This window comes from Pan paniscus, chromosome 10, assembly GCF_029289425.2.
Source record: "Pan paniscus chromosome 10, NHGRI_mPanPan1-v2.0_pri, whole genome shotgun sequence".
NCBI classification, from domain to species: Eukaryota; Metazoa; Chordata; class Mammalia; order Primates; family Hominidae; genus Pan; species Pan paniscus.
This window is the reverse complement of record NC_073259.2, coordinates 16074911-16101664: the sequence shown is the minus strand read 5'-3', so window position 1 is coordinate 16101664 and position 26754 is coordinate 16074911. Positions and strand designations below refer to the sequence as shown.

At 37.9% G+C, this 26754-nt stretch overlaps 2 protein-coding genes across 9 annotated transcripts in view; both read left to right on the top strand.

Annotated features, from left to right (window-relative positions):
- Positions 1 to 13763, top strand: part of STYK1 (serine/threonine/tyrosine kinase 1) — a 56074-nt gene extending 42311 nt beyond the window's left edge. For all 5 annotated transcript variants that reach the window (XM_008954973.4, XM_003829613.4, XM_034935361.3 and 2 more), the window contains 7 exons: positions 1379 to 1642; positions 2978 to 3159; positions 4928 to 5011; positions 7829 to 8037; positions 10010 to 10050; positions 10717 to 10813; positions 12341 to 13763. In XM_008954973.4, the coding sequence (XP_008953221.1) occupies positions 1379 to 1642; positions 2978 to 3159; positions 4928 to 5011; positions 7829 to 8037; positions 10010 to 10050; positions 10717 to 10813; positions 12341 to 12545 (1082 nt within the window). In that variant the 3' untranslated portion in view covers positions 12546 to 13763. The remainder of the gene's footprint in view (positions 1 to 1378; positions 1643 to 2977; positions 3160 to 4927; positions 5012 to 7828; positions 8038 to 10009; positions 10051 to 10716; positions 10814 to 12340) is intronic.
- Positions 13764 to 19074: 5311 nt separating this feature from the next.
- MAGOHB (mago homolog B, exon junction complex subunit) lies at positions 19075 to 26663 on the top strand. Of its 4 annotated transcripts, none has more exons than XM_034935356.2 (5): positions 19075 to 19249; positions 21998 to 22056; positions 22737 to 22847; positions 24741 to 24823; positions 26301 to 26663. In XM_034935356.2, exons 1-5 carry the CDS (start codon positions 19156 to 19158, stop codon positions 26398 to 26400), a joined length of 447 nt encoding a protein of 148 aa, XP_034791247.1. In that variant the 5' UTR covers positions 19075 to 19155; the 3' UTR covers positions 26401 to 26663. The 4 variants fall into 4 exon arrangements, with proteins under 4 accessions (XP_034791247.1, XP_034791248.1, XP_034791250.1 ...); XM_034935357.3 differs by having other exon boundaries at positions 19095 to 19147; XM_034935359.3 differs by lacking the exon at positions 19075 to 19249 and adding an exon at positions 19264 to 19373.
- The last annotated feature ends 91 nt before the right edge of the window (positions 26664 to 26754 follow it).

Genomic DNA, 26754 nt, shown 5'->3' with positions numbered 1-26754 from the left:
ACTCTTAACATTCCCTGCTTCTGCCCCTACTCCTTTATAGAAATGCCCGAATGAGTCTTTTAATACAGTCAGTCCTGTTAGTTATCTGCTTGAAATCTCTCTTCCACACACACACATGCAGTAGCCTCCCACCTTGCTCAGAATGAAAAATGACAAAATTTTTTCCATGGCCTTACGTGATCTGGGCCTCCCTGGCCTTATCTCCTACTACTCTCCAATGATCCCACTTGGCTCCAGCTACACTGGCTTCCTTGCTATTTCTCAACTATTCCAGCTATGCTCCCTGCTTAATGCTTTTGCAATTTTTGCTTTCTTTGCCTACAATACTCTCCCTGACACCAGCATGGTTTGCTCCCTAGTTGCTTCCAGGCCTTTCTCAAATGTTATCTCATCAGAAAGGCCTTTTTGACCTTCATATATAACACAGGTGACTGATTCACTGATGCTTCTTCTCCCCACCACCTTTTTTTTTTTTTTTTTTTTTAAAGAGATGGAGTCTCGCTATGTTGCTTAGGCTGAATGTTAATTCAGCCCAGGATCTCCTGGGCTCAGGAGATCCTCCTGCTTTGGCATCCCCAATAGCTGGGATTATAGGCTCATGGCACCACACTCAGCTTTTTCTCCATCTTTTATTTTCCTCCACAACATTAATTGCTTGATATATTATTACCTGCTTCCTCTCCCCTACAAGTAGAAAGTAATCTTCAGGTGAATCTGGACTTTTCCTGTTCCCAGCACTTAGAACAGTACCTGGCATGTAATAGGTGCTATTTGTTGAATAAATGAATAAATGTAGATTTAATAAGAAGGATGAACCTCTCTTTTTTGCTGGCCAAGGGAAGGAGAGAGTACCAGAAGACTTTTTTGACCAAGACTCAAGGAAATATGAAATAACTTGACTTTTGGGGTAACTCGAAGGGGGAAGAATAACCATAGCTTAAAGCTGATTAATTATCCATACCTTTCCTCCAACTTTGAAAGCCATTTGTCTGATTTAAATGACAGTTCTCATTGGCAGTTACCTCCACCTTTAGGCATCTGTGGTTTGGATACCTATTCAGTAACTTCCCTAATTGTCTCCATACCACACTCATGGGAAGTACTCAATTGTAACCCAGAGGAAGGAAGGCAGAAAGGAAGTGTCATGACCGATTTCCTGGGGTCCTTCTTGAGTTGTCCTAAGAACTAATGGGGATTATTATAAAGGTTCTACAAACTTGGCATTGATGCTGGTTTATAGAGAAGCATCAGCAGACAACTCCACATTGGCCAAAGAGAAAACTGCTGAAGGAACCTCCTTGCCAATTTGTTTCAGGGTCTGCTTTCCGGGAATCCCCAGGGCGGGGAAAAACTGGTTGACATCATCTCTCTGTTCTAGGCATTGCCCCTGTTCCTCCACCTAGGAACCTAAGCTGGGAAGCAGGGCATGGAGGAAATGTGGCTTTGCCACTTAAGGAGACATCCGTGGAAAACTTTCTGGGAGCTACCACACCTGCCCTGGCTAAGCTGCAGGTGCCGCGGGAGCAACTCTCTGAAGTTCTGGAGCAGATTTGCAGTGGTAGCTGTGGGCCCATCTTTCGAGCCAATATGAACACTGGGGACCCTTCTAAGCCCAAGAGTGTTATTCTCAAGGCTTTAAAAGGTAAAACAAGAAGCGTTTGACTCCCCTTCCCCTAACAGTACATATTAACAGGCTTTGCGAACATTGAGATGTTAACTAACAGATAGTTGTGATCACAACTGTGTACCGAAGAAGGTAATAGAGTGGAAACTTGAGGCAGAAATGTTTTTCTTGGTGTCTTTTTTTTTAATTACACAAATTGTTTATTTGTGAATCCTTACCCAATCTCCAAATAATAACTAAAATGACTACTACAAATAAGTATAATGTTATGATGAGTAAGATGTTAGCTGTGGGTTTTTACACAGTCTTTATTGTGTTGAGGTACATTCCTTCTGTACTTTGTGTAGTGTTTTTATCATGAAAGGATATTGGATTTTATCAGATGCCTTTTCTGCATTGATTGAAATGATCATATGATGTTTATCCTTTATTCTGTTAATGCGGTATCACAGAATTGATTTGCATATGTTAAAACATCTTTGCATCCTAGATTCCCTAGCTCTTCTTTGCATCCTAGGTTCCCTAGCTCATCTTTGCCTATTGAGGCTGTTAAAACAGATTTTTTCACAATGGATGTTACTTGTACTAGGATTCTGAGGTTGTTTCCTCATTTTACTTTATTCTTTGATACCCCTTCCTGATATTATATTTCTTTTTTTTTTTTTTTTTTTTTTTTTGAGACAGAGTGTTGCTCTTGTCACCAGGCTAGAGTGCAATGGTGCCATCTGGGCTCCCTGCAACCTCCGCCTCCCAGGTTTAAGTGATTCTCCTGCCTCAGCCTCCCAAGTAGCTGGGATTACAGCCGTGTGCCACCATGGCCAGCTAATTTTTGTATTATTAGTAGAAATGGGGTTTCACCATATTGGCCAGGCCAGTCTCGAACTCCTGACCTCAGGTGATCCACCAGCCTCAACCTCCCAAAGTGCTGGGATTACAGGTGTGAGCCATCATGCCCAGCTTACATTATATTTCTCTCTCTCTCTCTCTCTCTCTCCTCTTCATGATATGGGCCAGTAATGGTGGATACATAGAACAAGGATAAGACAAGCAAGGATATTAATCCAAAGGACTAGACAGTGATAACTTTTTAATGCAAACAGACTATCTCTCTATTTAGGCAGATGAAAGCCTATTCAGTTCTAATAATTATGATTCTGTGTTACCTTTGATAAAAGATCAGTGACATTAAGCATCATCTTCATCTAATTAGTCCCCTTTGTGTTTTTTTTTTGCCTTCATTCACTCCCATGTGGGGCCTTGAGAATTACCATCTTAAGTTGCCTCCTGCTCCCTGCCTCCCACTCATCGAGGATGCTCTGACTGCTCACTGCCTGGCTCTTTCGTCCTCTACAGAACCAGCTGGGCTCCATGAGGTACAAGATTTCTTAGGGCGAATCCAATTCCATCAATACCTGGGGAAACACAAGAACCTGGTGCAGCTGGAAGGCTGCTGCACTGAAAAGCTGCCACTCTATATGGTGTTGGAGGATGTGGCCCACGGGGACCTGCTCAGCTTTCTCTGGACCTGTCGGCGGGTGAGCAGTAGGGCAGAGGTATTAGGAGGTTAAGGCTTGACCTTGTTGACTAGCTTTTCACATGTCAGTTAGTGTGACAAATGAGAAAATGCAGAGACACTATAATAGCATGACAGAATAATGGAGTATGACCATATAATAGAACTTTTTGTAATTATAGAAATGTTCTATAACTGCTCCATCCAGTATGATAAGCCACTAATCACAGATGGCTTCTAGACACTTGAAGTGTGGCTGATGTGTTGGAGAAACTAAATTTTACATTTTATTTAATTTTAAGTAATATAAGTTTAAATAGCCACAGGTGGCTAATGAGCAGAGCGTGGACAGTGCAAGTTTAGAGCATGGACTTTAGGCTTCACCTCCTACTAGTTATGTGACTGTGAGCCAGTCACCTTTCTGATCCTGAGTTTTCTGAATCTGTAAAATGGGAGTAATAATTATTACAAAAAATACAAGAAATTATGTATGTGAAAACATGGCCATGGTTGGTACAGAGTAAGCACTCAAAATGGTAGCGGTTATAAAGATAATTATATAACAATTATCTTTATATTGTTTATATATAACAATTATCTTTATATGAGTATTTTTGGTAATGATTAGAATTTTGTTGCAGTTATTAAGTGTATTTTCCATTCTGTAACATCACTATAATATGGTGGGCAAACTCAGGGAGAAATTTAGCTTGTAAAGCTTTTGTAGCTCAAACTCACCTTTTTTAAAATTAAAGCATTCAGAAATTTTTAGCCTCAAATGGATGTCCTTTTCCTTAAAATTTCCCTTGTTCTATATTCCTCTTTCAGAAGTGCTACCTGTTTCCCTAGTTTCTCACTTGCTAGTGAGCAAGTTCAATATTCTTTGAGCCTCCTTCATATGCTGATTATTGTACAACTGAATGTGTATGAGAAAGGGACCCTGTTATTGTCTTCCATCCTGTATTGTCAATAGGACAATTGCAAGTATTTAGGCATTTTAAACTTTTTAAAGAGGTCACTCATCTAAAACTTGTTTTGTCCTCTAACTGCACTAGCTTCTTTCCATTTTTAAAAAATACCATGCGTCTCTATTTCAGATTATCTTTATATGTTTTTCTTGTTCCACCAAACTTCTCTCTTCTCTTCTTTTCATAGTTAATGTCCACTCATCCTTCAGATCTCATCAATTTCCCTGTCCCTGCAACTCAATCAACTCTCTTCTGCCCACCATCATATGCTCTCTTAGCACTTTGTACATTTCCTTTATGGCACTTACAGATATGTAACCATGGATTTATGTATGATTATTTGATTCTGATTCACATGTGCCTGTCACCCAATAAGCTCCAGAAGGCAGCAGCCATGCTATTTTACTCATGCTTGTATTCCAAGTTCCTAACATGGAATAAGGGACATTTCAGGCATTCAATAAAGATGCATTCAGTTTATGTGCTAAATTAATCATGAACACATGTGTGCTCACATGTGCATACACACACAAGCACACACACAGAGCCCTAGAAAAATTGCTGCTTTATTCAGTGGATAGTCTTATTTATACTTGTCTTATCTGCTATTCATCTATGTCTGTCATTGTTTTTCCAGTCCAATGGATCATTTTATGTCTCTGCCTATCTGAAAATCTCCCACAGCCTCACTTTGAACACTAGTCCTTATATTTTTCATAGCTTTGATAACTGCATTTCAGAGTATCTCTGCCCAACTTTATTTCTTTTCCAAATCTGTGAGTGCTATTTTGATATAATGGCTTTTTTTCCCTGTCTCTTTAGGATGTGATGACTATGGATGGTCTTCTCTATGATCTCACAGAAAAACAAGTATATCACATCGGAGAGCAGGTCCTTTTGGCGCTGGTAAGACGAGGCAACATGACAACTGATGGTGTGACGTTTCCTTGTTAGCCTTGTTTTTGATGCCATATTTCTCATATTAATATTCTCAAGTGGTGTGTATGTTTTAAAGAAAATTAGATAGAAGTTAGGGGGCAGAAACTCAAGCATGGATAAATTGTTTTTAGTCCCTTCCTTAGGGATTTATCTAGATAATTTACCACACTATTGGTAATTTCAGGAAGAAAGTAGTCAACTTAGGGTTTATACAAGGAACAGGAAGGATTTGAAAGATTTTTCAGTCTTAAAAGTCAACAACCAGGGCCAAGAGGTATACACCCATTTACTTGATAATTTTACATCCCCATTGGTACTAATAATAGAATTAAAAGAGACAGATAGGGAAGCAAGTAGGGAGAAGATACGGAAAGAGAAACTGAATGGGTGAAAGGCGACAGAACCAGAAGGAAGTATGTAATTTTATACCTGAGAAACAAGAAAACTAGTTCAGAACATGTTTGGTTGGAGACTTGCTTTGATACTGAATGTGACAGGGAGTACATATAATTATAAAAGATTAAGGAACAAGTGGAAAAGGATGAATGAGAAGAGCAACAGTTGGATAATTCCTTTATTTTAAAACAACTTAAATATTTGTTTATTTATTTATTTATTTTTTGAGATGGAGTCTTGCTCAGTTGCCCAGGCTGGAGTGCAGTGGCACGATCTCGGCTCACTGGAAGCTCCGCCTCCCAGGAAGCTCCGCCTCCCAGGTTCACGCCATTCTCCTGCCTTAGCCTCCCGAGTAGCTGGGACCACAGGCGCCCACCACCACGCCCGGCTAATTTTTTTGTATTTTTAGTAGAGACGGCGTTTCACTGTGTTAGCCAGGATGGTCTCAATCTCCTGACCTCGTGATCCGCCCGCCTCGGCCTCCCAAAGTGCTGGGATTACAGGCATGAGCCACCGTGCCCGGCCTAAAACAACTTAAATAACGAGATAAGAGAAAGAACTCAGGGTTTAAGATAAAAAATTTACCTTTACCAGAATTACCCGGGAAGTTTATATGTCTATTTCTATGAAATTATTTAAATGGTTGTGTTTAAAATTAACATTTGCTATGGAAAATCGGGGTTCTGTGAAGCTACTGTTTTAAGTATTTGATATATCTTGCTACTTTGAGGTGTGAAATATAGGGATCTAAGTGGAATCAGGAAAAGGTTAGAAAAAAAGGATTAAGGTGGGTAAAGAGTAATAGTTATGGTTGAAGCTCCCATGGGACAAGGGAGAGTACACATCATATACATGAATATTGTCTATGGTGTTTGGATGGCCTCGTTGATATGTTCCCTTGATAAAGAGTGTCAGGATACAGCCTACCCTGTATTCAGAACCACAATTGCAGAGGCGCCGTACAGGGATGAATTGGTCAAATTGGTGCATTCATCAGGACCCTATGCTACCTGTTACAAGGCAATATCATGCTATTTTTTTCTTACTTTTAACAAGCTCAAAGTCAGTTACATTCTTTAATTCTTATCATGGCCGTATAATTTCTTATTTTAAAGCTTCACCAGGCACAGAAAACTGCTAGTTTTCTTTGTCATCAGTGATTGGAAATTATCACCTTTACCTTTTAATTTTCTATACCATCCTTTTTTAGTAATCACAGCCCTCAATATCTAGGTCTTCAGTCATGTATAGTTTTGCAACTTTCTTCTTATGCCTTGAATAGTTTGATGCCATTGGAAATTACTCCAAAAATCAATTATCATAGGGTGCCATGGCTCTCCGATGCTCTGTTGGCTGTACTAGAATTTGATACTTCTTAAAAATGTAGGTTACCAGGTCTTTCTTCCTACATTTTGGTTTAGTAAATCTGGGGTGAAAATCTTATGTTTAAAAAGCTCTCAGGCAATTCCAATATGCAGACTGACTTGAAAATTTTTAGTAGAGTTTATATAGTACATCCTATGAATTATAATACCTGGTTCTGGTCACTACTGCTTAATAACTCTGTGGCCTTTTGTAATCATTTAGATTTATCTAAAAGAAAATTTCTGAATTCAACCCATGCAGTTATTTTAGGGGAAAAAGTGAGATATGTATATAAATTTTTCATTATGATACTCAATTTTGGTACGTATTACATTGTTTTGAGGACTACTGCTAGAAACTTGGAATCAGGCCGGGTGCGGTGGCTCATGCCTGTAATCCCAGCACTTTGGGAGGCCGAGGAGGGCAGATCACGAGGTCAGGAAATCGAGACCATCCTGGCTAACACGGTGAAACCCCGTCTCTACTAAAAATACAAAAAATTAGCCAGGCGTGGTGGCGGGTGCCTGTAGTCCCAGCTACTTGGGAGGCTGAGGCAGAAGAATGGCATGAACCCAGGAGGCGGAGCTTGCAGTGAGCCGAGATCCTGCCACTGCACTCCAGCCTGGGTGACAGAGCGAGGCTCTGTCTCAAACAAACAAACAAACAAAAAAAAAAAAAAAGAAAGAAACTTGGATTCTACTCCCTTTTCCAGTGTCTAGCTGGGTCCTTTCTCATGGGAAACGAAAATCAGGCAGGGGTCAGTGTTTGACACAGAGGTGATTATATTTTCAAAATCCAGTATTAATGTCATTTGAATTATTTGCTCAATTTGGTAATCCTAAACACAATGCAGAAATGTGCAGTTCATTAGCATGCTTTGGAAGTGACATATCATTATTAGTGAGACTTGTTCAGAGTAGAAAATGTCCTTGTGTTTTTGAAGATTCCTAGGACTGTCTCTCCTTGTCTGTGACCCAAGCTGTGATCTCAGACAGCTGATCATATTTGATTTTATCTTGACAGGAATTCCTGCAGGATAAGCATTTGTTCCATGGGGATGTGGCAGCCAGGAATATCCTGATGCAAAGTGATCTCACTGCTAAGCTCTGTGGATTAGGCCTGGCTTATGAAGTTTACACCCGAGGGGCCATCTCCTCTACTCAAACCATACCTCTCAAGTGGCTTGCCCCAGAACGGCTTCTCCTGAGACCTGCTAGCATCAGAGCAGATGTGTACGGTTTATTCCTGGACTCTGAGTTTACTTTCTTCATGACTTGGGTGTTGTCCCTGAATATGATTTGATCTGTTGCCAATTCTGTATATGAATATAATCTCTACTTAGAAATCAGACATACTCTCAAGCAGAAATGTTATGTGACAGAGTTCATGTTTGTCATCTGTCTGCAATCCTTTTTGGTACTTTTTCAACTTTTTCTTTTCTTTTCTTCTTTTCTTTTCTAAGACAGGATCTCACTGTGTTGCCCAGGCTGAAGTGAAGTGGCATGATCACAGCTCACTGCAGCCTCCACCACCCAGGCTCAAGCGATCCTCCCACCTCAGCCTCCCTAGAAGCTAGCACTACAGGCATGCACCACCCTGCTTGGCTAATTTTTTTTTCTTTTTTTTTTAGAGACAAGGTTCACCATGTTGCCTAGGCTGGTCTAGAAGTTCTGGGCTCAAGTGACCCTCTCACCTTCGCCTCCCAAAGTGCTGGGATTACAGGCATGAGCAACCATGCCCAGCCTCAAGTATTTCTTCTGTATTAGATTAGCAGCCTTAATTAGAAAAAAAAAAAGTGAAAAGATTATTCACATCAATATCTGAGGACTTAATCTAGTAAAGTCTGTTTTATCTGAAGGAATAACCAAAAGGCCAGTTAACCCATACATTGTTAAAATAAAAAGAAATATACATACCTTCAATAACTTATTTTAACATAAAACTTATAAATGTACATTATCTGTTTTTTTCAAGGAGGGGCAAGGCTTCTTTTTATAAGGATGAGTTTCCCAAATGAAGTTACACGTTGTTCTTTTAGTGTAAATAGTATCTTTTAGTGTAAATAAAAATGATTTATTTTTGAGTTCCAGTTCAGAATGATTTTAGGTAGCATGAGAAACCTGACAATAATTGTGAAATTGTTTGACTGCAGACTTTTGATGTTACTTTTCCCAATTTTCTAAGTTGTCTCCCTCACACAATTTGACAAGACTTTCTTTTTCAGCAGTTTATTTTTATAAATAATTTTCAAAACATTCAACTTAGTTTTCAAAACATTCAACTTCCTTCAAACTTTGTTTGAAGGAAGATAACACTTTTTTGCATTTAATCCATATATAAAATACCTAATTGATTATATAACTACATATAATTGCAATTACATGTAAAATTGGCATTAACAGGATCATAAAGAATCACAATTGACTTTTGGTAGCCGTATAACTCAATTGCTTGGAGAAGTGCATTGATGTAATGTAGAATATCCTGCTAGCCATGAATGCCATGAGCAGCAGAGGAAATTTAGAATATCAGTTAATATGATGAGTCAGTTATGAGATTACCATTGTTGCTTCACTGACATCTGCTTTTCAATAGACATCTGGGGGTAATAAACTTAACTGTAAAATATTAATCATTCAATAATGATATTACAGAATAGTGAACTATACACCTCTCAAGTCATATTGCTTAGGCAAATACCTATTTCAACTATATATAAAGCTTGCCCTGTTAATATTTTTCCTAGGTTTGGGCAATTAAATCTACTGAGAAAATAGTGACTAAATGATAAAACTTGGTTGAATTTGTGCTAAGAATAAAGGCAAGAATTTCAGCAGAGAGGGATGGAAAGGAAGAAAGAGACACAGAGGGAATATTTTTAGGTAAATGTGCTTTTGTGATTGAGGTAAATGTGTTTGTGTGGTTACATGCACACACATTTGCAAATAATAACAAACATCTATTAATTTAAAACACAGGAGAGTAAATAGAGATATAATTTCAATCTTAAAAGAGATTCGAACCTATGGAAATTGAGCAGAAATGCTTTCTAATGGCTGTTATTTTGTTTTTCAGACACTCATCCTTGATTCTCCTTCATTGCCTTTTTCATGGGGCTCTTATTAAAGGCTTCTGACACTTAAATGAGCTCTCTTTAGAAAAACAGAAATAGAAATTAAATAGATGGCTTTGTTTCTTTTACAGCTGGTCTTTTGGGATCCTGCTCTATGAGATGGTGACTCTAGGTAAGGATGAGCCCCCAAATAGTGTGTACCTGTATGCAAATATGCAAGCGTGTTTATTTAAGGGGTGGATGATGTATGCTTTCTGAAAGGGTTTCAGTACAGTGCTGAAGCTAGAAATGGACTGACATGTTATCTAAGCCTGATTCCCGTGATAGTCATATAAAGTGATTATTTTCTCCTTGCCCCAGTCCCTTCTTCCTTGTCCTTTTTTTACCTTTCTTTTGCTCTCTTCCTCTTTATTTTCCCCAAAATATTACCAAATCCAAGGGATGTTTTCAAATCCCAAGGATAATTCCCAGAGTGGTCTTGCATAAACATAAAAATGTTTACTCCAGACTTATTAATTCATTTGACTGAGAAACTGCACACTTTCCCATGTATGGAGAGTGGAGGACAGGTCTTATGTCTTACCTTGTCTTATTTGATCACTTTCTTAGAGATTCAAGATTCTCCTAACTTATCAGGTTTTTTTCTCCAAAACACCTTTCCCCCCAATTCACTAAATTATATCCATATTTGATCACCAGGGAGCAACTGAATTGTATGTAGTATTTTTCCTATGGCTATATCTTTTGCAAGCAACCAACCCAAGTGGATGAAGCATAGTGTTAGTTACAGTTCATATTTTAGAGGACCCTAAAGTTCTCATTATTTTCATAATGACAGGAGCACCACCGTATCCTGAAGTCCCTCCTACCAGCATCCTAGAGCATCTCCAAAGAAGGAAAATCATGAAGAGACCCAGTAGCTGCACACATACCATGTAAGTGGTTTTTAAAGGCCTGCTCTTCTTTCATTCCAAATGTTGTTTAGCCCTCTATCAATCGTGCCCTTTTCAAAGTGCTCAGATGATCCTCACCTGTGTATATGTACCCATGTACAGCCTTTAACCAAACCCATGCAGTAAAATATACCTATCTCATATATTATATATGCATATACATTATATATACATATACATACACACACTCACACATACTCACACACATACACACACATACCCCCACCACACACTGAGAACTATATTAGGAATCTAATTTTATTATAGTTTAGTTCCATGGGAAGCTTCTAAAATAGGTAACAAGTAAACTAAACCCAGTGCAAGTATAGTTGTGTTTAGTCTAAATGTCAGTCTTCTGCCAGCCACAGTTCAGACATCTGTCATAAAAGCCATTGCACTAGAGTTACTCATTCAGAGTATACCAGTTCTTATTTAGTATTTAACTTTTAAATGACTGTCTCCCTGTTTTTCCAACTCTCAGTGTGATAGAAGCCAACCAGAGGAAGGGGAGATAAGAAGAAATTAGAAAGGCAGAAGGAGGATCCAATGTTGTCAGCAGATTGGGACAGTTAGTGAACCAACCTAGAGGCAGGAAATGGAAAAATAAAAAATTACATAGACTGTTATTACCAATGAAGTTCAAAAAGGAACTGCTGTAGAATGTAAGAAAAGGTTAAATTGTGTATAAGAAGGCAGCAGAGAATATATTAATGTTTTTATTAGAATTGTTGCTATTTTGTAAGTTTTTTATCATTGAATGGGTAAATTTACAGCACTTGGTTTTCCTTATGATAAATAATTACTGCATCAAGCAGATTAAATTTAAGTATCTTAATTATATATGAGTATACACATACACACACACGCACAGAATATAGTGATGGAGCTAGGTACAATAGAAAAAAATTGATGACAAACATTTCTATGTGTTAAAGGCTGGTGTTAATACTGGGAAAGACACCTAACTGACAAAATACCTGACCTGGTACCACAACCTCTGGTACTTGTAACACAGCCTTGTCATCTGCAATTCTAGCAGCAGCTTCTAGGCACAAGTATTAAAGAACATAACATTTTGATGAGGAGATATCTGAAACATGAAAATCAACCTAAAGTATGCAGCAGTATACATGATTAAAAGCTCCGTCTCATATCAGAGTAAAAATGACATGTGTTCATTTCTACCCAGCCCTGTTACTTTACCGCACAATGCTTACAATGTTACAGCAAACAATATGTAGTGATAAAACTGTCCTGTCATACCCTAGTTTGGAAAATGTTAAGTCATTCCTATTATACAAGAGCACTTGTTGAGAAAGTGCTATTAAGAGACTTGATATAAAAAGATTGAGAAGGAATATCACTCTCTGGGAAGAATATGAGTAACAGGGCAAACAGAAGACAATTAAAGAATTGCAGAGTGGTTTGTTAAAGTTTGTGAGGAGAGGAGACATGCTCCCCATACATTTGCCTTGTCAAGGAAGTCAGTTTCTCTTGTTTCCCTCTCAGGTACAGTATTATGAAGTCCTGCTGGCGCTGGCGTGAGGCTGACCGCCCCTCACCTAGAGAGCTGCGCTTGCGCCTAGAAGCTGCCATTAAAGCTGCAGATGACGAGGCTGTGTTACAAGTACCAGAGTTGGTGGTACCTGAACTGTATGCAGCTGTGGCCGGCATCAGAGTGGAGAGCCTCTTCTACAACTATAGCATGCTTTGAAGAGTCTCGGGCAAGAAACATTCATGCATGAGTATATGTTCTTGGAATCAATTCCTCTAAGAACAGAGAATGGTCTTTCCAAGGGACACAACGGAAGAAATGGGACATGGATTCTTGATCTTCCTTTACACATTTCTCGGGAAATCTGAAATGATGCTGGATGAGACTCTACACATCCTGAGCTAAGACATACTGTCAGTCTCACTTCTGCTGTCCCAGTCCTAGAAATCCTGGGTAGAAGTGGTGGACCTGTGCCAAGGAGGTTTTAGAACTCTGCAGTATTTGTTGGGGCATGGCACAAATAAGCTCATCCCTCCCATCCTAGGCTAGTTTCCTCTGGAACCACATTTTTATCTAGATGAAAATTTGGAATGAAATGAAGGAATAGAAATCCAATAAAAGAGTTGAAGGGAAAGAAAATTTAAGGTTCTTCTTGCTCAGGATTACAGATATGGACCAACACCTCCTTCAAGAAAAGGTGGTAGGACACAAAGTTCTTCAGTCCTGAGCCCTACATGTGGGGTTGGAGGAGAACTATAACGGAAAAACCTCTGAGTTTCACCTTAGGTATAGATAAAAGAAAGATGGTCCGCTTTTATCTGATTCTGAGACAGGTAAATTCTGTTTGTTACTACGTTTAATTAGAAGGTGGAGGAGTCATTTCATGATTAAGAACATTCAACATGTATTGTTCATTAAGCTAGCTTCCTGATTCCAATTAGACTAAGGAGACTAAGCCTAGAGAGTCAATGTTAGAACAGTGAAAATTCTGTGTGTGTGTGTGTGTGTGTGCACAATAAATAGGAAATGTAGAAACCAAGCAAGAAGCCTTAGTAGCTCAGTCTTTAACAAGGGCTAGAAAAGAATGTAATCTGATATGGAAGGATAGCAGCTTCTAATTTTCAATCATCTGTTGATATACTGTGAAACTTATTTTATTAAATTAATATTTATTAAATGGAAATATACTTTTCTGGTTTATAACTACTAAAAATATCATAGGGAGGATAAAAGTAAATAAGTGAAAGTTAATGTCAATAGAAAAATTCAAGAGATAATGTACAATGTCAGAAAAGGGATTCTTTATGTGTAAATGGGGATAATACCTATTTCACAAGGTTGTTCTGAGGATTGATACGTTTTGAGTATGTATTTGTACACTATCTGGCACATATGTGCTCAATAAACGTGTTTCTCCTTTTCTTTTGCCCTTCCTAACCCAGGACCTTTCATATATTTTTCATTTAAAATCTACTGTGACCAAGAAGAGAAACTCAGTCGGTAACACTGCAAGGCAGGACGTGCCTAAAGATGATGATATGGCACAAGTAGTGATATTATACATGTGCAATGATGAAGTCATCATTTTCGTACGCTTTTGGATGATGATAGTGGACTCCTACTATTACAAAATATTGAAAACATCATCATGAGGGCAATTCTGTTGAACATGGTGGTCTGCAATTTTAAAAAACACTTTGGGTACCCTGGAAGGGACATCTAAGGCTGCCATAAGAAAAATGACTGGCAGCTAAAAATGTTGTAGAAGTTGGAATCCTGATGGAATCATAATGAGTCAGCTAAGGGAATAATGATTCTTGCCGCTGTAAGAATACCACAATGACTAGTCAGGATTTAAATGGGTAGCAAGTTGCAGTAGGGAGAAGGGCAGAAGAGTGGCTTCACACAAAATTACAAAGTCCTATGGAATCCCATTGTTGCCTCTCAGCTGTTCATTTAAGTCAAAATTACAAATATTTACTTATTTATCTGATCACTTAAAAATATTGAGTGTTAAGGCTTGCTGTGCCAGACACTTGGCTAGGTGTAGGATAAAAGAAATAGGGAGCTTTTGATTACAGTCTAGAAGGTGAGACACATTATACATTTATTTGTGTGGGTATCTGTTAAGTGCAAAGTGTTAAGTGCTATGAAGAAAAAGCATAGGGTAGTAGAAGGGAGTTTAAAAGGAACACTTCCCTGAACAGAAATGGGCTATAAACTGAGACCTTAGGGATGGGTAAGTAACCCAGGCCGAGTAAGAAGAGTCTCCCAGGAGGAGGACATGTGTGTGTGAAAATTCTGAGGCAAGGAACTGCAAGAAAGCATATGGGTTGCAGCACGGTGAGCTAAGGGAAAGTGGAACACAGTGAAATGGAAGGTTGCTTTGTTGTACTGTCTTATTTCTTTTAGTAGGAGGGAAAGAAGCAGACAATTGATATTTAAGTTTTTTACCCCCAATTTTATTTGTTTTTCTGGCCTGGAAAACTGGATACAGTAATTTTTACTCTAAGAAAACTGGGTCTTTCTCTCACTTGGCCAGGCTTCTTCCAGGAGGAGGATGATATTTCTGGCATCATTGACCTTTCAGCCAAACTAGGTGTTTCCAAGCTAATGAATGAAAAAAAGAATCAAAATATTTATCATTTAATCGGGTTGACTCTAGATAGATTTTGTTGTATTGTTTTGATTGCCTTCTCTTCCAGTCTTGTTTTTCCAATCTATGCTTTATTGTTAAAAAAAAAAAAAACTCCAACACTTAGGAACAACGCAAACACCCACCTAGATACAGTGTCTAAGGGAAACTTGGCAACGTCATTTAAAATAGAATAGTCTGAACCAGTAGTTCTTAAATTATGCTTATGGAGCACACTATGTTTTTTTATGCCAGACTTAGGTATTCTGTTATTAAAATCAAATAATAGTAGTGGGGTTTTTTTTTTTTAGCATTTTAAAACAAAAAAGTCAGTTAATTAAGATTTCTTAATCTTAACTTTGTTGCAATAATTTTTTTAAATTTTGCTTTAACACTCTTATTGAAATAAATAAGTAGCAAATACAGTGGAAGACTGGAAGATATCGTATTACCCTCAATTTAGCATACTGTGTTTACCCGTTTTGGGGAAAAGAGTTAGAGATTATGCTATGTGTTTGAAGCATATAATATTGTCATTTGCTGGAAAAAAAATTTAGATTGAACAATTGAATTAAATATGTCATGCCATGGTAATCTAGAAGTAGCTCCAAGTTCTCGCCATATATGAACATATGTGATAACGAATGGTGTGGAAAGTTTGGTGTTTCTGCATGATCGTGATTCTCTTACTTAAAAAGTTAATACCACTAAGTGGTAAAAAGACAGATAAGGCTAACGTCCACAGGGAAGTCTATTATGGAAAAGAGAAGAGCAAGGTGGGTGGATGAATTAAAAATTAAAATATTACCTCATTCTGAGTATTTTTTAAAATTTAAGCCACATTATGCACTTATTCTTGACTTACTACTCTGATCCATTTATTAATAACTGAATGAGATAGCCCTGACATCTTTTGTTCTGTAAATACAAAATCAAATGAATCAGACGTTATTCATAAATTAAAAACATGAGACTATAATATCTAGTGCTTATCACAATAAACATGGAACATGTTTCTGAAAATTGGAAGTCAGAATGATTTGATCATTAAGCCCTAATTTCAGATGGAAATAAAACGTTTATTTCTTACCTACTTCACTTTGTGCTTTGAAATTTACCTCTGTGTTAGCAAAGGTGGAAACAGTATTTTGGCTTCACTTAAGCAGCTCAAACATTTATTTTCATAAGTAAACTGTGTTGATATCAGTAAGTACGTCCTAATTTGGAGCCTACAACAAGCAATTTGAAAATGTTCACAATTTTTTTTTTGCTATTTCTAGCCCAACTAAAAGTGTATGAAAAGATTCTAACTGTGCTGACCAACACAGTAGCTTCTAGCCACATGTTTATTTAAATGTTAATCTAAATTAATCACAATTAAGAATTCAGTTCGAAGTCACAGTAGTCACATTTCAAGTGCTCAGCAGCCATACAGAAGAACATTTCCACATCACTGTTGTGTACCATCCAAGAATACAACACAACGCAGATGCTTTATCACTTTGTAATTCTTGCTTCAATACAAAAGGTTCAAATTTTGGCTTAAAATACAAAGAGTTAAGTAAATATAGTTTCATATTTTATCTTACAAACAGGTAGGATTATAGTCTTGAACCCCTATGTCATTTTTGGAGATCAAGACAGTAACTGGCCCACTTAACAAAGATGTTAATACTTTGTGCATTCTGTAACCTCTGTTTATATAGTTACACATTCTGGTATCCATAGTTCTATTTAGGTAAACATGAAGATGAACATTGGCACATGTGCCAAAAACCTGAAGGAGAGACATTAGGGAATCTAAGATATTGAATGAGGCTTTCCATATAATTCAACAAAATGGATTACAGCTGATATTTCCAGAGATACTACGGAATAGAGTGCTCAAATTTCTGTGAATTATTCTTGTGGTAAGTGTGGTGACCAACCCATCTCAGTTTGCCTGGGTGTTTCCAGGTATGGAAAGTCCCATTTCCCAGGAAACTCCACAGTCCTGGTCAAACTGGAACGCCTAGTCACCCTAGTGATAAAACATGGTGCTTCCTGTTTCTTACGTACTTTCCAAAATGGTGGCCTATTGTAGGGACTGATTCATTTTTCTATATTAATAGTTATATAACTACTAATATGGACTCAAGGAAACGTGGCCCAATTTGCCTTTTTAGTCATTCTACTCGAACCTTATGCTCTAGCTATACCGAATTTCTTAGTGTTCCCCAAACATGAATTTTCACACCACTGTCTTTGCTCGGGTCATTTTCTGCCTGGAATGCTTTTTCATCCCACTGAACATACACAGAACTTACTTCTCAAGGTCCAATTCAAACACTTCCGTTGACAAGCCTTTTCCAATACTCTTTTTTCAAATTTCCCTACTCTGCAATAGAATGCTGTCGCTTCCTCTGCTGTACTACCGGCATGTTTTACACACTTTTTTTTTTTTAGACGAAGTTTCGCTCTTGTCACCCAGGCTGGAGTGCAACTGCGCGATCTCCGCCTCCCGGGTTCAAGCGATTCTCCTGCCTCAGCCTCCTGAGTAGCTAGGATTACAGGCGCGTGCCACCAAACCTGGCTAATTTTTGTATTTTTAGTAAAGACAAGGTTTTGCCATGTTGGCCAGGCTGGTCTTGAACTCCTGACCTCGGGTGATTTGCCCCCTTTGGCCTCCCAAAGTGCTGGGATTACAGGCATGAGCCACTGCGCCGGGCCACATATATGCTTTCTTTTCTTTTCTTTTCTTTTTTTTGAGACAGAGTTTCGCTCTTGTTGCCCAGGCTGGAATGCAGTGGCACGATCTCAGCTCACTGAAACCTCTGCCTCCCGGGTTCAAGCAATTCTCCTGCCTCAGCCTCCCGCGTATCTGGTACTACAGGCACGCGCCACCACGCCCAGCTAATTTTTTTGTATTTTTAATAGAGGCGGGGTTTCACCATGTTGGCCAGGATGGTACATATATTCTTAATTATAGCAATTGTTCCCTTGTGCTGGTATTTGCCTTACATGTTTGCTTTCTTTTCTAGACTACCAGATCAAATGGCTTATTTCTAGTTTCAAACTGTCACATAGGAAATGTTTGTTAAAACTAATGTTTTATAAAATTTAAAGCTTATTTTACATATTATCTCATTGGATCTCTCAAGAATTCTGTGAGCTTGGCAATGTAGATTGCTGTATGTGCATTAGGCTGATGAACAAACAGGCTTAGAGATAGTCACTTGCCCGAGGTTAGTTAGCTGTTAAGTGTTGGGATTGAATCCCAGGTCTTCTCACCACCACTTTCTACTAAAAATCACTGAAGGTTGTCAGCCGACAGATAGGATTACTCTGTGTGTTGATAACAAAAGGGTGATCAATAATATTTGAAAAGGAAACTTTGTGTAAAAGTCTTTCCCTTACCTTAAAAACTACGCCACACTGGAGCATTCTTTCATTCCCCCAATTTAATTCTATCTGGCGAGAAACAATAATGGGCTAAACCATTATTGTATCTTAAGTCAAATTGCCAAAACTTCACAGGCTACTAAAAGTTAACCCTTATTGAATGAATTAAGAGCCTTAGAAGTTTTGCTGTTAAAAAAAGCACGGTGACTGTCAGGGTTTTTCAGGTGTTGGGGTGGGGGGTGTGAGTGTTTTAAGACTTGGATTCCTTTGACTTTGTCTCTATTATTATAGGCTTATAGGTCCCGGGTAAGTACCAATCGCTATCCAAAGGGAAAGCACCCTGTTAGAAATTAAGTAAGAAAAATGGTTTATATTCCCGGTCTGCCATTTCGATTCTAAGCTTTATCTTTATTTAGCTCACAGTTAAAGGGGGCATAGAGCCACATCCACCTCACAAACGCCGCAAGGATTGGGAGACCAGAAAAGTAAAAGTGACTTGCAAACCTTTAGCTCTAAGTCCATAAAAAAGACTATCATATGCTCACATTTCTAATCTTTGCTAGTATAATGTAATCTTTATTTTGAAAACAATGTGCCTCCATTCCTAGGAAAGCGAAAGTCACGGCGCTGCGATCCTCCCTTCAGCGCCTCCGGACTCTCACGCGATACTCGGCTTTCACGATTTAGTCTAGGGCTGCACGGCAGGCGGAAGAGAAGCGCCTGTGGTGACGCACTTATTCCGCGCGATGACGTCACTGCAAGGCGCCGGGGGACACGTTGGCTGCGTTTTCGGCGGGCTTCCCGGGTACAAAAATGGCTATGGCTAGCGATTTCTACCTGCGCTACTACGTAGGGCACAAGGGCAAGTTTGGGCACGAGTTTCTGGAGTTCGAATTTCGGCCGGACGGTGAGAAGAGGCCCACGGCACGCGGTGCTGGGAAAGGGGAGCGAGGCCGGGTGGTGTGGAGGGTACAGGCGGCGGAGGCCACTGCTTCCCTCGAAGGAAATAGGAGTTTAAGAATAGAGGAGGCGTAAGTTGGTTTTATAAATGAAAGAGAATTAATTGCAATAAATTAAAGCTAATCCTGTCACAAACTGAAAAGCTGAACCTACAGTAATCAGAATTCTGTAACAGTGCACCAGAAGGGACTCTAGATTGTCGCCCTGGTTGAAAATGCTAGCACTTTTTTGAAAACACCCCCACCAGCGGGTGGTCCAGTGGATGAATAAAATCTCGTGGTGACCAGTACCTTTTCTTCATTTAGGCTGTGTGTTTTCTTTGAAGGGGAGGAGCCCAACGTGTTAACAAATGAGAATAATAATATGTTTTAGGTGTTTACGTGTAATTGTTCACCATAGGACGCATGAAGAGTACCAAGCAAGAGGGGAGAGGTAAAGTTCCACAGGAGGGAGTCAGGAAGATCTTCTTAGAGGACGGCACTCTTGAGATGAGTCTCGAAATGAGAGACTTGTCCTTTGAGAGAAAAAAAACAGACTTCCAGAGCAGTATGAGCAGAGGATGAGGTGAAACTGCTACCCAAGTAGTGTGCAACAGTGTGTTTTCTGACAGCGCTATCCTTAGAGAATGTTACATTGATCTTGCCTACCTGCAACAAGAAAGTTCATTTGGATATATATTTTTTGGGTTTTTTTGAATGCGCGTTTTGTGCTGGACAACAAGCAAATACAAAATTTTAAGGTACAGTAATGAGTAAGACAAATTTAACTAAAGCAGATTTGTCTTGGTGGGAGGCACAGACATTTAACTATAAAGCAGTATGCATATTAAGTCCTATAAGCAGGCTTTGGACAATGTTCTGTGAGAGCAAGAATAAAAAATTAGAGAAGGAACGTATATTAGGAAAGGAGAAGAGTATCAAGCATTTCAGGCAGAACTCACGTTAACTACAGTCCTGCAATTATTATTATTATTATTATTTTGAAACAAGGTCTCACTCTGTCACCCAGATCTGAGTGCAGTGGCACGATCTCAGCTCACTGCAACCTCCGCCTCCCTAGTGCAAGTGATCCCTCACCTCAGCCTGCCGAGGTGCTGGGAATACAGGCCCGCGCCACCTCACCCAGCTAATTATGTTATGTTATGTTATGTTATGTTATGTTATGTTATGTTATGTTATGTTATTTTTTTGTAGAGATGGGTTTCCCCATGTTGCCCAGGCTGGCTTCAAACCCCTGAGGTCAAGGGATCCACCAGCGTCAGCCACCCACAGTCCTGGGATTACAAGCATGAGCCACCGGGCCAGCCCTGCAATTATTTAGAAACCTTAATCACTGTATTTAACCTTACCCTCCCCATAAATTCAGCTAAATTTACCTGAATTCATCTATTCTTTATGTAGTATTATTTTCAGTTCCTCTGCCTGCGAACACCATCAAGCTTGTCCCTATCACTTTTAGCAGGTCACGTGAATTAAGTACCTGAATATTATCAGGGAAGTTTTATGCTAGAACAGTGGTTCTAATCAATGTATCTGCCACTACACTGTTAACACATACTTCCATTGGTAATATTGAGCCTCCCGAAGACGCGTTTCTTTTCTTTTCTTTTTTTTTTTTTTTTTTTTTTTGAGACAGAGTCTTGCTCTGTCGTCCAGGCTGCAGTGCAGTGGTGCGATCTCGGCTCACTGCAACCTCCGCCTCGTGGATTGAAGCGATTCTCCTGCCTCATCCTCCCGAGTAGCTGGGATTGCAGGCATGGGCCACCATGCCTGGCTATTTTTTCGTATTTTTAGTAGAGACGGGGTTTCTCCATGTTGGCCAGGCTGGTCTCTAACTGCTGACCTCAGGTGATCCACCCATCTCAGCCTCCCAAATTGCTGGGATTACAGGCATGAGCCACTGTGCCTGGCGCCAAGCCATCAAAGACTGGCATTTCTATCATTTTAGAGTACCTGTTGCACATTATAGCTGTGTCTGGGCAACTGACTAGCCATAAGGGGAAGCATACATCAGATAATACAACAATCATGATGGATTAAAATTAGATATAAACTAGCTAACAAACTCATCAACTTTGATCCAGAAGCATCGTTTGTATGCTTCCTAGTCATAATTCTAAAATGTCTGCATTATAATTGCATGCATACATTTGAAGGAAAAAAATTTTTAAAAGAGAACATTTTGGTGTAGTGGGGAAAGCCTGAGTATTGAAAGAAAGTAGATCTAGATCTGAATCTTGTGTGACCCTAGTTAAGTTACTTAACTTTGTTTTCTCTCCTATGAATAGGTGAGAGAATAAAACCCGATTTTTGGGATTGTTTTACAGATGAGATTAAATGCTCTGGGTGAGGCACTTAGCACCGATACAGACATATAACAAACTTTAAAGGAATCTTAGTGCCTTTTGCAGATTCTCTTTCTAGTTCATGATGTAGCTTAAGAAAATAGGCCTTAAAAATGACCCAATATATATTGTAGGCATGGGCTGTTTAAATATTTGGCTAGCTTCAACTTCAGCAAACTTAACCAGCAAACATTTATTGTCTACATGTCTAGCAATGATCTTACACAAGGAGGGAAGAAATATTAATAAAAATAGTAGTATAAAATGGTCTTTACCTTCAAAATTGTATATGATGTTAATTTTTTTAGCAGTTTTTGCTATTATAAATTGATTTTTTTCCACTTCCCACAGGAAAGCTTAGATATGCCAACAACAGCAATTACAAAAATGATGTCATGATCAGAAAAGAGGTAAGTTCTATGTGAATGTCTTTTTTTTTTTTTTTTTTTTTTTTTTGCATTTAGCCCATTTTCTTCAAGTCTGTGTTGAATTTTAAAAAGTACATCTAAGGCTATATTGTAAAGAAGAAGGCAATTTATAGATTGAAAGTTTCCATTTAAATTAGATACAATGTTTGCATCCATAGGAATGAGAAAGTTCAGAGAACTAACCTTGACATGAACTACACTTGCATTTGTTGATTTATTGATTTAGGGACAGAGTCTCACTGTGTTACCCAAGCTGGAGTGCAGTGGCTTGATCTCAGCTCACTGCAACCTCTGCCTCCCAGGCTCAAGCGATTCTCCTGCCTCAGTATACTTGCATTTATTACAGTTCACCTTATAGATCTTGTGATGACACAAGTTAACCACTTGTGGGTATTTGGATCTCAGTGTTGCAAAGGCAGAATACAGTGTTTGAAAGACAGGTAATGATGAGAAGAGGGGAAAAATGTATGTGAAAGGAAAGGGCAAGAGATGAAGAAAAGCAATGTATCAAGGATAAGTGATTCTGTCTCCTCTACTTTTGGAATCAATTAAATTTTTCTATATTCCTCTATTTGGATATTCAGGGTTTGTAACTCATTTCTTTCTGAGTTGAGGGGTGACATAGGTGGGCATTATCACATTTTATTATGATTAATTTTTAGGCTTATGTGCACAAGAGTGTAATGGAAGAACTGAAGAGAATTATTGATGACAGTGAAATTACAAAAGAAGATGATGCTTTGTGGCCTCCCCCTGATAGGGTTGGCCGACAGGTTTGTATTTAGTGATTCTTTAAGTGTATAAATATTAAAAATTGATAATACTATTTTGTTTCCAGTTATTTATTTGGAATGAGTCTAAGTTGATTCTCTGGCTATTTAATAGGCATCTGGTAAATTCTCTTTAATTTTATCTCTTAGTTCCGTTTTTCTGTGCTACCTCCTAGTAGTGAAGGAGTCAGTGCATAGCTCTAAATTTAGACATCTTTCTCTGTAGTCACCCCAGCCAACGTTAGGATGTTTTCACAATGCAGTGTTATGAATAATTTCTGTTGTGTGTTAATCACTTTTATTAAGAATATGACTATGTAAAATTTATTTTCGCCAAATCATAACTTCTAAAATTCTTATGTGCATCCCTATACCCCAGAGAGAAACTTGATTGGTGGTTTCTTTGTTAAAACTGATGATTGCATTTCCCTCTCATATTCCTTCAGAATAAATGATGTTTCTCAGGCTTCTGAAGAACTCTGAAGGCCTAATTTCACTCTGTAAAAAGAAAGTTTGGTTTCTGAATTGGGTCTTTTCAACTCCTGGAGAAATTCCTTCAACAACCCCTGGAAGGAAGAAACATTTAATTTCACTTTTGTATATCCCTGAGGATTGTACTTTATATCACCTTCTTTGAATAGAAGAAAATGTGGAGAAATCTAACACATGCTGACACTGTAGGAGTAACTTAAGTCTTCTGCTTAAAGAAGCATTATTTAGAAAAGCAAAGGTAATAGTTAACAGTATTTATTTTAAGCATCGTATCACTTTTAAAAAGTAAATTTAGGCCTCAGTTTGTTTTATGCAGATACACATATGTACTAAAAAGCAAACCACAGCAGCTAACCTTTTATATCATTTAGACTCAGGGAGAGCCTAGTATTTTATCTGTTCACTTAAGGATGTGTTCATGGGTTTTGGTTAGTGGGGAGGAGTAGGCATGCTTCAGAAATTGCCTTTTGTATCAAGTCAAAGGTTTTATGGCTGTTAGAGCATCTTAGCTAATTCTCCATTCTGTGTGTGTTATAAACTGCATAATTAGGCCTCTGATTAAATAAATAGCTAGGATTGTCTTCAATAGTGTCTGTTAACTTGAAGATTCGTTACAGATATAGCTTTTTAATTATTGGTTTTAGGCCTGCAGATGAACAATATAGGGAAAATCTATACAGTAATTACAGCACACTAGGAACATCTACATTAGGTTGTTTTGTTTTGTTTTGTTTTGTTTTTACTGGTTCTTAATTTTAGTTATTTTGTGGAGTATTAGTTTTGAAGTCTTACCATCTTGGGATCAAATATAAGTACCATCATTATTAGTGGTTATAAATATCAACAAGTGTTTTCTTCTGCTTTATGAGTTTTGGATTACACATTTGTAAAATAGGTTAATAAGGTTATTTTCAAGATTACAGAGAGTACAAAGTCCCTACCACTAGGGCCTGACATACAGTAGGTGCTAAAGTGGTGGTGGTTATTAATATTACACATTTTATTTGTAGAATCTTCCAGAAAGAAAAAATGTGTATTTATCATATTAAAAATGGTCTTATACTCCTATCAATTTTACAACATGTGCTTCAAAGTGATGTCTTTAGTTTTTACTGACATTGTAAGAAATATTTCTTTGTCATTTTGTTTCATAGTGTCTTCTTTATGTCTCTGGAAAGCAATTCTTTGTTGGTCCTAAACTTGGGGGTAGTGCTCGTGAGCAGTCTTTATTTTAAGGATATAGTTTATATCTAAGAAACCATGTTTCTTTCCCCCTTGCCCCCCACTCCCTCTGTTGGCTGCTAGAAAACTTGCAACTAAAATTGGGATCTGCTTGTAGCAAGAATACAGATACCTCTGGGATAGATTTTTATATTAACTACATTTTTCTGCTATATTTTTTAGGAGCTTGAAATTGTAATTGGAGATGAGCACATATCTTTTACCACATCAAAAATAGGTTCTCTTATTGATGTAAATCAGTCAAAGTAAGTATGTTAAAGCATTTTGGCGAAGTTTTCATTATTACAGAGGCTCATTTTAGAACTATAGTCAGTTTGTTAGCCAAGATAATTTCAGTGGCATCCTATCAGTTTATTATGCAGATGTAATTCTGATTTTTATGTCATTAAAGGCTCATTATCTTGTCTCTCAGTAGAAGTTAGCAGGGTATTTCATTGATTGTCCAAAAACTTTTAATCCAACAGCTGTATATAATAATGCCCAAGTTGTATTAGCTACTTTGTATAAAAATGTGGATACGGTATCAGCAAATCCAAAGGAAAGAAATCCTTATTGGATTATAGCAGCCTCATTAGGCCTATATCATCTCACTTTCCTTCTTGGGCTCAATACTTGGGAAAAAGATGGAAAAAATCCATTATGGCCTAAGTATCCTTTAGCTATCGATGTCTTCCCAAGATCTGTCTCTCCTCTGCCCCAGGGTTTTGTAGCACATCCCATTTTCTTGGTCTGATCCTAGCCACTTATTTTTATTTGTGCCCATTCCCCTCAAAGTGTCCCCATAGTGCTCTTACTTTTTTCTGTCACCCTGAATTCTAATAACCTATTTGTCTGCTTTACTGGTTTGAATGTAAGCTCCTTGAGAACCTTGCTGTATCCACAGAGTTAGCATAGTGCCCTGCACATAATAGATGCTTTCAATAAATATTTGTTACCGGAAAGGAGAAAGGAATGAATGCATGATAACTATTGGACGCAAAATCTGTGTTCACAAAGACCATCCAAATGCTTTTAAACTATCAAATTTCTTTTCCTACATTTGGTAAGGGTGTGGCATTGATACCCTACTGGGATTATAAATTGGTAGTGGTTTTTGGAAAGCAGTTTGGTAATATGCATCAAAAACTGTTGACATTTTTCATTCACCTTTGGCCTAGTAATTTCATTTCTGAGCATCTCTTCTATGGAACTATTCCTAAATATTGGAAAAGCTTTATTATGCATGAAGATGCTCATTGAAGTATTATTTATAATAGGAAATTAACCCCAGTGTCTAACAAGGAGAGAATTATTAAATTAATTAAAAATTACTAGGGAATTTTTTTTTTTAATGCCGTGGGGAAAGTAATGTAAAAAAGGGCACAAGGAATAATTTTAGTTATCAAAAAATAGAGAAACATCAAAATGTTTATGGTTATTCTATGAAATGGTAGCATTACAGTATTATTTTTTCTGCTTTATTAGACATTTTTATGATGTGGTTATTACAATCATAAGGATATGAACTCTTTAAATACTAAAATGAATACTGATGAAGAAACTATTTTTTCGTATAGAAAAGATATTAATTGTATGTTCATTTTAGTTGTCAGCAAAATCCTTCCTTTCTCCTAAATTTTGTTAACTTAATTGTTATGAGATTTTGATTTGTTTTGTTTTAGGAGTTTAAAGAATTGTTTTATCCTAGGAAGAAAAAGTAACTTTTACCTTTTTAAATTTTAGGGATCCTGAAGGCCTTCGAGTATTTTACTATTTGGTACAAGACTTGAAATGTTTAGTTTTCAGTCTTATTGGATTACACTTCAAGATTAAACCAATTTAAATTGTATGTTTTCAGGCTGTTTGTATATTTAATTAAGGGATGGGAGGGGTTATTTGTCATTTACAGTATTGGGGTTTTTATGAATGTGAAGCAAACAAAAAAAATTTGTATGTAAACTGAAAATAAGAAAATACATTAGCAAGCTTAATGGTTATCCTTACTTGAGTCCACATGGGTTGGACAGTCCCCACACACATTAAATTCTGTAAATAAAAGCCACCTTTTGTTAAAAATTTGCTCTAATAAAACATACCAAATCCTGATTGCAGAGTAGTTTTTTGTTTTTTCCAGGAGGCTATGTCTCTAATTCACTTTAGAGATAATAAGAAATTGTTCTGGTAGATATATCCTGTG